At 48.8% G+C, this 14,082-nt stretch overlaps 1 protein-coding gene across 2 annotated transcripts in view; it reads right to left on the bottom strand.

Annotated features, from left to right (window-relative positions):
- TOGARAM2 (TOG array regulator of axonemal microtubules 2) overlaps window positions 1-14,082 on the bottom strand; it is a 65,188-nt gene that overhangs the window by 25,656 nt on the left and 25,450 nt on the right. For both annotated transcript variants that reach the window (XM_089666969.1, XM_089666968.1), the window contains exons 10-13: window positions 11,432-11,564; window positions 10,835-10,940; window positions 5,901-6,136; window positions 1,544-1,702 (exon numbers count right to left, since the gene is read on the bottom strand). In XM_089666969.1, coding sequence (XP_089523095.1) covers window positions 1,544-1,702; window positions 5,901-6,136; window positions 10,835-10,940; window positions 11,432-11,564 — 634 coding nt within the window. The remainder of the gene's footprint in view (window positions 1-1,543; window positions 1,703-5,900; window positions 6,137-10,834; window positions 10,941-11,431; window positions 11,565-14,082) is intronic.

The following is a 14,082-nucleotide window of genomic DNA, read 5'->3' on the forward strand; positions in this document are numbered from 1 at the left end:
CCACCTCCTCGATCCCCTACAGTCCGGCTTCCGTCCCCTACACTCCACCGAAACCGCCTTACTCAAACTCTCCAACGACCTTCTAACCGCCAAAGCTAATGGCCACTATTCAGTGCTCCTACTCCTTGACCTCTCTGCGGCCTTCCACACAGCTGACCACCCCCTCCTCCTCAAAATACTACACTCCCTCGGCCTCAGAGATTCTGCTCTCTCCTGGCTCTCATCCTACCTGTCACAACGCTCTTTCAGCGTTACCTATAATGCTACCACCTCCCCCTCACTCCCCCTCTCTGTTGGGGTCCCTCAAGGCTCTGTCCTCGGGCCCCTTCTCTTCTCCATCTACACCTCCTCCCTTGGCCAACTCATACACTCTCACGGCTTCAACTACCACCTCTATGCCGACGACACACAAATCTACCTCTCCACCCCTCACCTCACCCCCTCAGCCTCCGCCCGAATCACACACCTACTGAGCGACATATCAGATTGGATGTCGCTCCACTTCCTTAAACTGAATCTCTCCAAAACCGAGTTTCTTGTCTTCCCCCCAGCCTGGACATCACCCCCCATTGACTTCTCCATCACATCCAACAACGCCAATATCAAACCCGCCCTGCAGGCCAGAGTACTTGGTGTCATTCTGGACTCCAACCTATCCTTCCAGCCCCAAGTCCAATCTTTAACAAACTCGTGCAGACTCCACCTCCGCAACATGCAGACTCCACCTCCGCAACATGCAGACTCCACCTCCGCAACATCGCCAAAATCCGCACGTTCCTAACCCCAGAAACCACTAAACAGCTCATCCACTTCCTCATCATATCACGACTCGACTACTGCAACTCCCTCCTCACTGGCCTGCCTCGCCGCTGGCTATCCCCGCTTCAGTCGATCCTGAATACGGCTGCCAGACTCATTCACCTTTCCAACCGCTCCATCTCCGCCACCCCCCTCTGCTAATCCCTCCACTGGCTTCCGATTGAGCAACGGATCAAATTTAAAATCCTAACACTGACGTACAAAGCCGTCCACCATACTGCCCCGAACTACATCACTGACCTAATATCCAAGTACCACCCAACAAGCACACTCCGCTCCTCACAAGACCTCCTTCTCTCTAGTTCCCTGGTCTCCTCCTCCCATGCCCGCCTCCAGGACTTCTCCAGGGTGTCACCCATCCTCTGGAACTCCCTGCCCCAACCCATCAGATTATCACCTACTCTCCTCTCCTTTAGGCACACCCTGAAAACCCATCTCTTCAGGGAAGCCTACCCCACCCCCTGCTAACTTGACCGACCTCCTCCACTCTTCCTACCACCCCATCCCCCACAGCTATCTCCTCCTGTACCACTATCCCGTCCCTTCTAGATTGTAAGCTCCAAGGATCAGGGCCCTCAATCCCCTCATGTTTTGCATTGTATTGGTATTGTTCTGTCACATATTCTGTCCCCCTTTGTAATGTACAGCGCTGAGCGAACTATTGGCACTTTATAAATACTGTATTATAATAATAATAATAATAATGTCCTCTGTGTGAAGGTACCTGGTGTCTTGTTGGCCATCCTGGACCAGTCGGACGAGAGTGCGGAGGAAGGTGTCCATGCTTTCTCTGGATCCACATAGAAGTTTATCTGCCCCCAGGAGCTCCGCCACCCTGAGCAGATGTTTGGCCGAACATTTCCTCACCGAGCTGTTCCGGTGACTGTGGAGGAGAACGGCACAAGTTACAACCTCAGGAGACCACCATGACCATTGACTTCTTCATACCTCTATGGAGCCCAAGGAGATGCCACCATAGAACGGGCACCGGACAGCTTGGCCAACGTGCTGGGCTCACCATGTACAGGGAACACCAACAACCAACCAACGGCATTCAAGTTAGGATTCAGACATAGGACCCCCATAGAGGAAAGACATAGGACCCCCATAGAATAAACACACAGGACCCCCATAGAATAAACACACAGGACCCCCATAGAGGAAAGACATAGGACACCCCATAGAGGAAAGACATAGGACACCCCATAGAGGAAAGACATAGGACCCCCACAGAGGAAAGACATAGGACCCCCCTAGAGGAAAAGACATAGGACCCCCCTAGAGGAAAAGACATAGGACCCCCATAGAGGAAAGACATAGGACCCCCATAGAAGAAAGACATAGGACCCCCATAGAGGAAAGACATAGGACACCCCATAGAGGAAAAGACATAGGACCCCCCTAGAGGAAAGACATAGGACCCCCATAGAGGAAACACGTAGGACCCCCATAGAGGAAACACGTAGGACCCCCATAGAGGAAACACGTAGGACCCCCATAGAGGAAACACGTAAAACCCCCATAGAGGAAAGACATAGGACCCCCATAGAGGAAACATGTAGGACCCCCATAGAGGAAACACATAGGACCCCCATTGAGGAAACATGTAGGACCCCCATAGAGGAAAGACATAAGACCCCCATAGAGGAAAGACATAGGACCCCCATAGAGGAAAGACATAGGACCCCCATAGAGGAAAGATCGCCGACTTCAAGGATCCCTCTGAACTGGTATTTCAGTTTTTGGTGGATGCTGGAGAGGTAACACCCCCTCCCCCGACAGTCTCACTCCACTATGGGGGCTCCCGGCATCACCATACTGCAATTCTGGAGTCCCACCCGAAAGTGGACCCAACATCAGATTTTTTTTCAGACATGTGCGATTCGTTTCATTCCGAATAGAAATTTGGACAAAATTAATTATTTGGAGATTCGGATGTAAATTAATTTTTAAATATTTGGAACGAATTTAAACAAATCCAAAATAACTAAAACGAAATTTGAGATTCGGAGAAGAAATTGAATTTGAAAACAAATTTGAAATGTAAACATGTTGCTGACTATCGCCGATTCCCTTCACATACATGTGGTGTGGTATATCACATGTGATTGGCCCAGGAACCGCACCGCATTCCCTGCCAATCACATGTGATTTGTGTGCGGTGCGATCGGAGCCGTACATTTGGCTCTATTCACACTGCACCTGCATCAAAAATGCGCAGGACCCTTTTTTTGGTCCACACTAGAATCGGATTGCACGGGTATTCACACCTGTATTGGAACCGACCCCGACTGCACTTGGGTACTTCCGTTATAATACCGCTTCCCCGTCCGATCACCGACCACAGACATCACCGCTGACCATACGAGACGAGACGGCACCAGTCTTGAAGTAAACCAGGAAGTAGACTACTTTATTTGAACCCAGATACAAGATATATACACTCAGGGAACAATCCCCCCTCCCTGCATAATGACACAGGGAGGGGCAATCTACATTTAGTAACAAGAGACACACCAGCAGACAGTCCCATCAGGAGGGAGGGCTGCTGGAGACATCCCCACCAAGCCAATACACACAAACACATACATCCCATAATAGTTTGCTCCCAAGCAAGACACACAATAGAACAATGGGATGCAACCACATGGCACCAAACAATTAACAACCCCCCCCACCCCAATATTAGGACAGATCACCCTGTACCCCTAACAGGCACAGGGTGTCTTACACATAAGATGGATATGGGGAGCTGAGACAGGGGTCTCCCCACCTCTCCAAAGTGAGCTGTGTACCATGGGGCCCCCACCCAAAGTCATTCCCGTCACAACACCAATACGATCCGATTCTACACATCACACTGTGTTCTGCGGACCGACTATACACCCCCAGCAGCGGTTCGCATGAACGGGGTGCGATTCTAATGCGGTGCGGAATTTGCACAGAAAACGCTGCAAATTCCGCACCGCATCTGTGTGAACCCGGGCGCAAAGACTGTGTTTATTAGTGTTAGAATATAGCAGTCTTCCGAAAAGGATAAAATAGAATAGAAAGGATATAGCTATCTTCAAGATTAGCGTTTGTGCGTTTTGGATGCAGAAAAAAAAAAAAACAACTGAAATGCATGGAGTATGAACCGGCACTTCAGGTATTTATTACCACCGATCCCGGTACTCCCCCCACGCATTGCCGTCATCTACATACTAATGCTGGCAATTGCATGGTGTGGTATTGGAGTCGCTGGTCTGGGTGGTGTCTAGGGAGTCGCAGAGTCCAGGCAGAGTCCAGGCAGAGGTCAGGAAGAGTCCAGGAAGAGGTCAGGCAGAGGTCAGGAAGAGTCCAGGAAGAGGTCAGGAAGAGTCCAGGAAGAGGTCAGGCAAAGGTCAGGAAGAGTCCAGGAAGAGGTCAGGCAGAGTCCAGGCAGAGGTCAGGTAGACGTCAGGTAGAGGTCAGGCAGAGTCCAGGCAGAGGTCAGGCAGAGTCCAGGCAGAGTCCAGGCAGAGGTCAGGTAGACGTCAGGTAGAAGTCAGGCAGAGTCCAGGCAGAGGTCAGGCAGAGGTCAGGCAGAGGTCAGGCAGAGTCCAGGCAGAGTCCAGGCAGAGGTCAGGTAGACGTCAGGTAGAAGTCAGGCAGAGTCCAGGCAGAGTCCAGGCAGAGGTCAGGCAGAAGTCAGGCAGAGGTCAGGCAGAAGTCAGGCAGAGGTCAGGCAGAGGTCAGGCAGAGTCCAGGCAGAGGCTCAGAAGGCACAGGAAAGCCGCTCTCATTCCATGTGAATAATGCCGGCCATAGACGGTTTGAAAATCGGTCGATTTTCGCACTGTTATTGGGTTAATTGGTCGGCCGGTTTTCGGGTTTTTTGCACTTTGAGATAATCGGTCATGTTGGAAAATTCGTGGAAAATGACCGATTTTTGCGGCAATGATGGACAAATCATACGATCGTTTTAACGAAAAAAATCTGCGCATGAGCCGTGACCTGGAAGGAACAGAAGTTTGGCTGTTATATGGGGGGAACTTTATGACTCGGTTGGCCGATTTTGTAATCGTTGGTGGTAACATCAGTTTAACGACTGATTTTTCGTTTATCGTTTATCTCCTTCTAATACAGGCCATACACGGGTTGAATTCCGAACAAGTTTTCTTCAGAAATTCTGAAAAATTTCTGCGTTTTGTAACCTGATGGCGCCACCATTCATTTCAATTTCTCCTCATGTTGCTACAGAAAAGAATTTTCGTGGCCAAGGATTTTTCTTTTCTTTCCAGGTCACAGCTTTATCGCACGATTCTCCCATCATTGATTCGAAATTCGTTCCTTTTTCTAAAAACTTCCAACAATCCCGATCGCACAAATTCGACAGTCAAACAAAAATTGGCCGTTTCTGTGACCCACTAATGCAGGCCATAGACGGGTCGAAAATCTGCCGATTTTTCGGCCAAAAAAAACAAAACAGTTAATGGGTTAATTGGTCGGCCGATTTTTGGGGTTTTGGCACTTTTTTTTTTAATCGGTAAAGTTGGAAATAAATTGGCCGATTTTGCCGATCGGTCGATTTTCCCGGCAATGATGGGCACATCAGCCAATCGTTTTACCGATAAAAAAATCTGCGCCGTGACCAAGAAAAGGAGGAGGAGAAGAATTCCAGTCCGCTATTATATTTTATATGAAAGTCTTGCGGTTGCAACAAATGTATCCATTTGTATCTGAATAAAACCATCTCTATCTGAAATGGATACAAATGGATACATTGTTGCAACCGCAAGACTTTTTCATGTAAAATATAATAGCGGAGCTCTCTGCAGGGACAGAAGTAATTAAATGCCGGCCGTAGACGGGACGAAAATGGCCCATTTTTTCTTCACCATTGGTGGTAGCGTCGGCCTATTGAACGACCGAGTTTTTTTTTTTTGGGGGGGGGGTTTTTTTTAAAACGGCCGGTTTTCGACCCGTCTATGGCCTGCATAATGGTGTGAAAATTCAAACGAAAATTCTTAAGATTTTCAAAAGAAAATTAGTTCGGAATTCGCCCCGTGTGTGGCCGGCTTTACACATTGCGAGGATTCGGCAGTCGAAGGAACACGCACCTGACTCCTCCTGCGATCAGCGCGCATAGCGCCTTGGAGGGGCTCGCGTTCTCCACCATCATTTCCAGAGAATTGTCGGCTTCCTCCCGGATGAAATCGTTGGAGTCGCCGATCTTGTGAAGCAAAACCCGAACGATTTCCTCCACCTCCTGGTCCATGTTTCGGCGGAGGCACCTGAACAGCTCGCCGATCGTCTTGATGGCGTGACGGGAGACTTTGGAGCGAAGGTTGCTGACCTGGCGGGCAAAGACAGCGCAGCTGTTAAAGCGACTTTGTCAGCAATATGAACAAAACCGCAGTGGGGGGGGGGGAACAACGACTTCCAGCTGCTTGGATCCTGGCTCTCTTGCAGGGTTGTGGTCTGCAAGAGAATCTTCGGATTCGATGCTTCTGGGTGTGGCCTCTGTCTGCACCCCCTGCTGTGGGCCATGGTTCCTTCCTGCAATTCCTGGCTACTGTGCCCTGTGAGGGATGGCAGACAGAACCACAGCGTGCAGCGCAGGGGGGGGGGGCACAACAACTTCCAGCTGCTTGGATCCTGGCTCTCTTGCAGGGTTGTGGTCTGCAAGAGAATCTTTGCATTCAATGCTTCTGGATGGGTGTGGCCACTGTCTGCACCCCCTGCTGTGCGCTGTGGTTCCTTCCTGCGACTCCCGGCTACTGTGGGCTGTGAGGGATGGCAGACAGAACCACAGCGTGCAAGGGGGGGGGGAGAACAACGACTTCCAGCTGCTTGGATCCTGGCTCTCTTGCAGGGTTGTGGTCTGCAAGAGAATCTTTGCATTCAATGCTTCTGGGTGTGGCCACTGTCTGCACCCCCTGCTGTGCGCTGTGGTTCCTTCCTGCGACTCCTGGCTACTGTGGGCTGGCAGACAGAACCTCAGCGTGCAGCAGGAAGGGGGGGGGGTTGGTGGACATCCGACACACCCGGAGGTTTTGAATGCGAAATTTCTGTTGCAAACCATACACGGGTTGAATTCCAAATGATTTTTCAACTGAAAATCGAAAACATTGTTCGTACTGTAATCCCACGGGGCCACCAATGATTTAAAAAAAATAAAAATCTGTCGTTTTTCACAAATTTTCCAGCATGCCCGATAAATGAAATGGGGAGAAACCACAAAAAAAAAAACAAATTGGCCAGTGCCATCATCCCACTAACAGCGAAAATCGACCAACTATTCTTGGGTCCTATTTTCGTATGAAAATCGTTCAGAAATCGACCCATGTATGGCCAGCCCAAGAGAGCCCTACTGTCCTAGGGTGACAACGCTGCTCCTCCAGAGATACAGTGCGCTGAGCGTTGTCAGCCTAAGACCGGCCATACATGGGTCCATTTCCAAACGATTTTTGTACGAAAATTGGACCCAAGAATAATCGGATGATTTTCACTTAGTGGGGCGATGGCATCGGCCGATTTTCATGGTTCCTCCTCATTTCGTTTATCGGCATGCTGGAAAATGCGTGAAAAACGACCGATTTTCGAAATCATTGGTGGCACTATCGGATTACAGAACGAACAGCGTTTTTGATTTTCGATCGAAAAATCATTTGGAATTCGACCCGTGTATGGCCTGCATAAGGCTCCATTCATACCTATGCAGTTTACTTTTTCCGTTTCTGCAGTGCTTTTGCGCGGTGCGTTTTTACACATTCGTTTTGACGCGTTTCTTTTGCTGCTGGGCAGATTAAAACACAAAATGCGTAAAAGAAAAAAAAAAAAAAACACACATCAAAAACACACTACATGCATTTCTGCAGCATCTCCATTGAAGTCTATTGAACCAAAAACGCATGTTTTGCATTAAAAAAAGTCCCCGCATCTTTCCAAAAAACGCAGCGGGTGAAAGTGCGCAGATGTGAACCCGTCCCATAGGAAATCATGTTACATGGGCTGTACTGCATTTTGCAATGTAAATCTGCCTAGCAACAAGAACACAAAAAAAAAAAAAAAAAAACACAACATGCATCAAAAACACAAAACGCAATGCAGAAACGGCTCAAACACCCTGCATAGGTGTGAGCCTAGCCTAAGACAGGAAGTGCGGTATTGGCGGGATCACCGGGTGAAAAGAAAGGAAAAAAAGAAAACGAAGGCAGCCATCACATAGATAAGTAAGGCGCAATGCATTACATTGATGTTCTTGGATTTAGATACACTTTAACCCCCAAATGACCCCTTTTTGGAAAGTAGACAGTCTGAGGTATTTAGTAAGAGGAGAGTTTTTTGAAGTTGTAATTTTTTTGTCACAATTTTTTGGAAAATTAAAAAAAAACTTTTTTTTTTTTTTTCCATATCCTGTCATCAGCACAGCATCATCATACGACTGGGTGGTAGTGATCAGGGGACTGACTGGTGACAATATGAGAAAAAAAAACAAACTAATAATGTTAATATTTTTTTTTTTTTAATTCTTTATTAAATTTTTTTCACTTTTTTTATTACATTTTTTTCCCTTTTTTTAGTAAATTTTCTTATTTTTTTTAATTTTTTTTTCACATTTATTAGTACATCTATTTCCTTTTTTTGTTATTTTTTTTTATTACATATTTTTTTTTAGTACATTTTTTTCTCTTATTACATTATTTTCCTTTTTTTTTTTTTTTTTTACTTTTTTTAACATTTTTTAGTACGTTTTCCCTTTTTTTATTACATTATTTTCCTTTAACTTTTTTTAGTAAATTTTTTCCCTTTTTATTACATTATTTTCCTTTCTTTAACATTTTTTTCCTTTTTTTTCCCATTTTTTCCTTTTTTTTTTTTTTACAAACTGTGACCAGAGCAATACAATGTTACTATGCGGCTGTAATACTACAATAGGCCGGGTGGGACTTTCCTAGTCCCGGGTGGATGCCATATGACATCCTCCTGGAATGCGCTGTTGCGGGCGTGCTCTGTCACCCACTGTGACACAGCCGATGACAGATCACTGTACCGGCCAGCTGCTGGTACCATGTGATCGCTGTGGCGAATCACAGCAGATCACATGACAATTGTACACAATGAATGGCTTCAATTCATGCAATGCACGGTGTACAGTTGTCTTCCTATCTGTGATTGGACACAGTGATCACATGGTATAGACAGGGCCAAGCACATCTGTACCATGTGATAGCTGTGGCCAATCACAGCTTTATCATACTATTACACACTGATTGAATGGATTCCATTCTTAAAAAAATGGAAAAAAATCACAATATTTAGTGAATGAATCGATTTAATTCAATAAAATGCTTGCTTAGAGAAATGAAATGCACTGCTATAAGCAATCATAATTGTATGATTGGTCACAGTTTGTTAAAGAGAAAAAAAAAAGGAGGAAAAAAAAAAAGAATATAATAAAAAAGAAATTAAAAAAATAGGTTTTTTTGTTTCCCATACTGTCACCAGTCAGTATCCCTGATCACCACCACACCAGCCATATGATGACGCTGCGCTGGTGACAGGATATGTAAAAAAAATAAAATTTAAATGAAAAAAAACCATTCCCCCAGAGTAGTCCAATCAATTGTATTCAGTAAAATGCTATAGGCAATCATAATTTTATTGCTCTGGTCACAGCTTGTAAAAAGGAAAAAAAAATATAATAAAAAACATATTTAAAAAAAGGGGGGAAAAAAAAAAAGTAATTAAAAACAAAACACCACATTCCCCCAGAGTAGTATAATTGGTCACAGTTTGCTTTGCAGGGATGAAAAACAGAGAGATCGTTCCCACTGTACAGAGCTCTGTGTTGAATGTCAGCACAGAGCTCTGGGCTGTGATTGGACACAGCGGATCAGCAGGTCCTGGTTGTGAATCATTGGCTGGGACATCCTGACCGACTCTTGCTGTGTGCGATCACAGTAGGTGTCAGCGGGTGTCATGCCAGAACTCACTCTGCCTGCACCCGCTGTCCGCGCGCAGTACATTGCAGGCGGGACGCACGTGGTTAACAAAAACCTGTTTTCATTATAAACCTTTTTTAATACCCAGTGATGTCATCACTGGGTCTCTGTGCTTCTCTATGTCATGAAGCCAGATCATGGCAGGTGGAAGGGGCCGGCAGGGGGCTGTACATAACTTCCTGCAATGATGACAGCACCCCGCCTCAGCACTCCTCTCAAGAGTCCTCAGTCCTGATGCAAGCAGTGGGCTGGTTCTTGGGAGGAGTTATGCAAATCTCAAAATGCCTTGATGGGCGGGTATCATTTTGGAGAAGTGGGTGTTCCTAGGCAGGCTCTATTTGTATAGGTAACGCCCACATGTGATGCTAAACCTCTAAGAATGAAAAAACTGAAATCAAATGAATGAAAAGGGGGGCAGGGACAGTCAGGCTGGGGAGGAAAGATCTAAATGATGCTGGATGTCCTCCAGCCAGGAAGGTAGGTGGAGCTCTGACTTGATGCAGCTCCTAATGCACATTGTGAGAAGCTCCCAGTGTGCAGTGACATCAGAGGAAGCCAGGACAGGGGAGGAGCCGGTACACCTGTGCAAGACTGGAGGGGAGGAGCCGGGACACCTGTGCAAGACTGGAGGGGAGGAGCCGGGACACCTGTGCAAGACTGGAGGGGAGGAGCCGGGACACCTGTGCAAGACTGGAGGGGAGGAGCCGGGACACCTGTGCAAGACTGGAGGGGAGGAGCCGGGACACCTGTGCAAGACTGGAGGGGAGGAGCCGGGACACCTGTGCAAGACTGGAGGGGAGGAGCCGGGACACCTGTGCAAGACTGAAGGGGAGGAGCTGGTACACCTGTGCAAGACTGAAGGGGAGGAGCCAGTACACCTGGGCAAGACTGGAGGGGAGGAGCCGGTACACCTGTGCAAGACTGAAGGGGAGGAGCCAGTACACCTGGGCAAGACTGGAGGGGAGGAGCCGGTACACCTGTATAAGACTGGAGGGGAGGAGCCGGTACACCTGTATAAGACTGGAGGAGACTAGAGGTGCACTTACCTCCCTGGTCACAGCCATGCAGACATCGTGGATTCTGACGCAGAGAACCTCGGGGTGCCAGGAGGCCAGGCAGTGCAAACTGAGGAGTCCCTTCTCCTTCTGCTCCCTGCAAGAGCACCGATCATTAGTGTACAGTCACGGGACTTCCATCACGCGTCATACATTGTTACTTCCATCATACATTGTTACTTCCATCATACATTGTTACTTCCATCCCATATTACTCCGGTCAGCAGACAGGGCTGTGCTGAGTGGTGGAGCAGTGTAATTCTCAGGACTGGATGGACAGGAATGCCTATCTCTCAGCAGGCTCAGCATGAAATGACATGGAGGTCAGAGGTCAGGGAGCTGTGCGTTGGGTCAGAGGTCAGGGGGCGGTGCGTTGGGTCAGAGGTCAGGGGGCGGTGTGTTGGGTCAGAGGTCAGGGGGCGGTGCGTTTGGGTCAGAGGTCAGGGGGCGGTGCGTTTGGGTCAGAGGTCAGGGGGCGGTGCGTTTGGGTCAGAGGTCAGGGGGCAGTGCGTTTGGGTCAGAGGTCAGGATACGTTGTACATTGGGTTGGGGATCGCCGGCAGGAGCACCAATGAGGAGACGTCTTACCAGTCCTTGTGATTCAGACACTTCAGAGCCTCCACCACGCCTTGTTCTGGGTGGGACATGGGACTGGAGCGGGGCCCGCCGTTCTCAGAGTCCGTGTCCGACAGATCCATGAAGGAGGCCGGCAGGGAGAACGCTGCGACAGAAAACAACAAACACAACTGTTAGGAGGATAGCGTGTCACAGACGTGTTCAGAGCCATCATGCCTGGAATGGCCATCAGCCACGTGGCCCACGCCTGAGGACCAGCAGAGGAAATGATGGCGGGTCACATGTCCACAATTCAGCTTTATAACTGGGGGGGGAGGCACCTCATCACATAACACACTGCAGAGCATTCCACCCAGTGGCGGATCTACCAAGGTCGCACTTGCGACTGGGCCTTGATGTCCCGCCACCATGGGGGGCCCAGTGGTGAATTTTCGGTTTGTGCTGCCCTAGGCAAGACTAAATCAGGCACCTCCCCCACATCTAAATATATCCCACCCCTTCCTGTTTAAGATCCATCCCTTCATCTGTAAACTCCACCTCTTATCTTATTCCATCATAGGTATCAGTGGGAGGAATAGTGCCCCATCATTGGTGTCAGTGGGAGGAATAGTGCCCCATCATTGGTGTCAGTGGGAGGAATAGTGCCCCATCATTGGTATCAGTGGGAGGAATAGTGCCCCATCATTGGTGTCAGTGGGAGGAATAGTGTCCCATCATTGGTGTCAGTGGGAGGAATAGTGTCCCATCATTGGTATCAGTGGGAGAAATAGTGCCTCATCATTGGTGTCAGTGGGAGGAATAGTGCCCCATCATTGGTATCAGTGGGAGGAATAGTGCCCCATCATTGGTATCAGTGGGAGGAATAGTGCCCCATGATTGGTATCAGTGGGAGGAATAGTGCCCCATCATTGGTGTCAGTGGGAGGAATAGTGTCCCATCATTGGTGTCAGTGGGAGGAATAGTGCCCCGTCATTGGTGTCAGTGGGAGGAATAGTGCTCCATCATTGGTGTCAGTGGGAGGAATAGTGCCCCATCATTGGTGTCAGTGGGAGGAATAGTGCCCCATCATTGGTATCAATGGAGGGAATAGCGCCCCGTCATTGGTTTCAGTGGGAGGAATAGAGCCCCATCATTGGTGTCAGTGGGAGGAATAGTGCCCCGTCATTGGTGTCAGTGGGAGGAATAGTGCCCCATCATTGGTGTCAGTGGGAGGAATAGTGCCCCATCATTGGTGTCAGTGGGAGGAATAGTGCCCCATCATTGGTATCAATGGAGGGAATAGTGCCCCATCATTGGTATCAGTGGGAGGAATAGAGCCCCATCATTGGTGTCAGTGTGAGGAATAGTGCCCCATCACTGGTGTCAGTGGGAGGAATAGTGCCCCATCATTGGTGTCAGTGGGAGGAATAGTGCCCCATCATTGGTGTCAGTGGGAGGAATAGTGCCCCACCATTGAGCACAGGTGTCAGGAGGGAGGAGTTTCTCCTGCTGTCTGGTAATCCAGCTCTTGTGTGTGAGAGGGGAGTGTGGTGAAATCTTTCCCAGCCCTCCTGGCCCCTTCCTAGGGAAGCCATAGAGGCCAGCTGGGCTTCTTCTGCCATCTCCTGGGCTGTATAGCCGGAACCGGGGATCCATGGATACTGAAGTCCAGTCGGCTAAGGTCTGGGTGGAACACCAGGAAACCATTGTGGCCATGATGGAAGGGAGAGATGGGCATTGCAAGGAGAAGTTTTCTAATGAGAGAAGGTTTGCCAGGATGGCAAAGGTGGAGGAGGAGACCCCCAGTTCCATTTGCCCAGTGACACCCAGCCTGGTGACCCCATGTCCAGCAAGGCTTTTACTAATGCTGACCGTTTGCCCAGTGACACCCAGCCTGGTGACACCATGTCCAGCAAGGCTTTGACTGATTGTGTTAGAAGTCAGCAAAACGTGCATTTAAAAAAAAAAAGAAGACATTTCTGCAGAGGGACTACAAGTGCCAGCAGAACCCGTTAACCCTTCTTTGGCCTGTTTGCCCAATCACAGCCGCTCAGCAAGGCTCTATAGTGCAGCATCAGGTGACTGGTGGTATTGCAGTGGAGACTATGGCTGCACCTGATGAAAGGGTTAATGTCTGCGTGACGGACAATCCTACCAGTGCAGGCGTGATGGACAGTCCTACCAGTGCAGGCGTGATGGACAATCCTAGCAGTGCAGGCATGATGGACAATCCTACCAGTGCAGGCGTGATGGACAGTCCTACCAGTGCAGGCATGATGGACAGTCCTACCAGTGCAGGCGTGACGGACAATCCTAGCAGTGCAGGCGTGATGGACAATCCTACCAGTGCAGGCGTGATGGACAATCCTACCAGTGCAGGCGTGACGGACAATCCCAGCAGTGCAGGCGTGATGGACAATCCTACCAGTGCAGTCGTGATGGACAATCCTAGCAGTGCAGACGTGATGGACAATCCTACCAGTGCAGGCGTGACGGACAATCCTAGCAGTGCAGGCGTGACGGACAATCCTAGCAGTGCAGGCGTGACGAACAATCCTAGCAGTGCAGGCATGATGGACAATCCTACCAGTGCAGGCGTGATGGACAATCCTACCAGTGCAGACGTGATGGACAATCCTAGCAGTGCAGACGTGATGGACAATCCTACCAGTGCAGGCGTGATG

The sequence above is a fragment of the Staurois parvus genome, unplaced genomic scaffold (assembly GCF_062004578.1).
Source record: "Staurois parvus isolate SC_StPar_1 unplaced genomic scaffold, SC_StPar_1.0 ptg002944l, whole genome shotgun sequence".
In the NCBI taxonomy this organism is placed as follows: Eukaryota; Metazoa; Chordata; class Amphibia; order Anura; family Ranidae; genus Staurois; species Staurois parvus.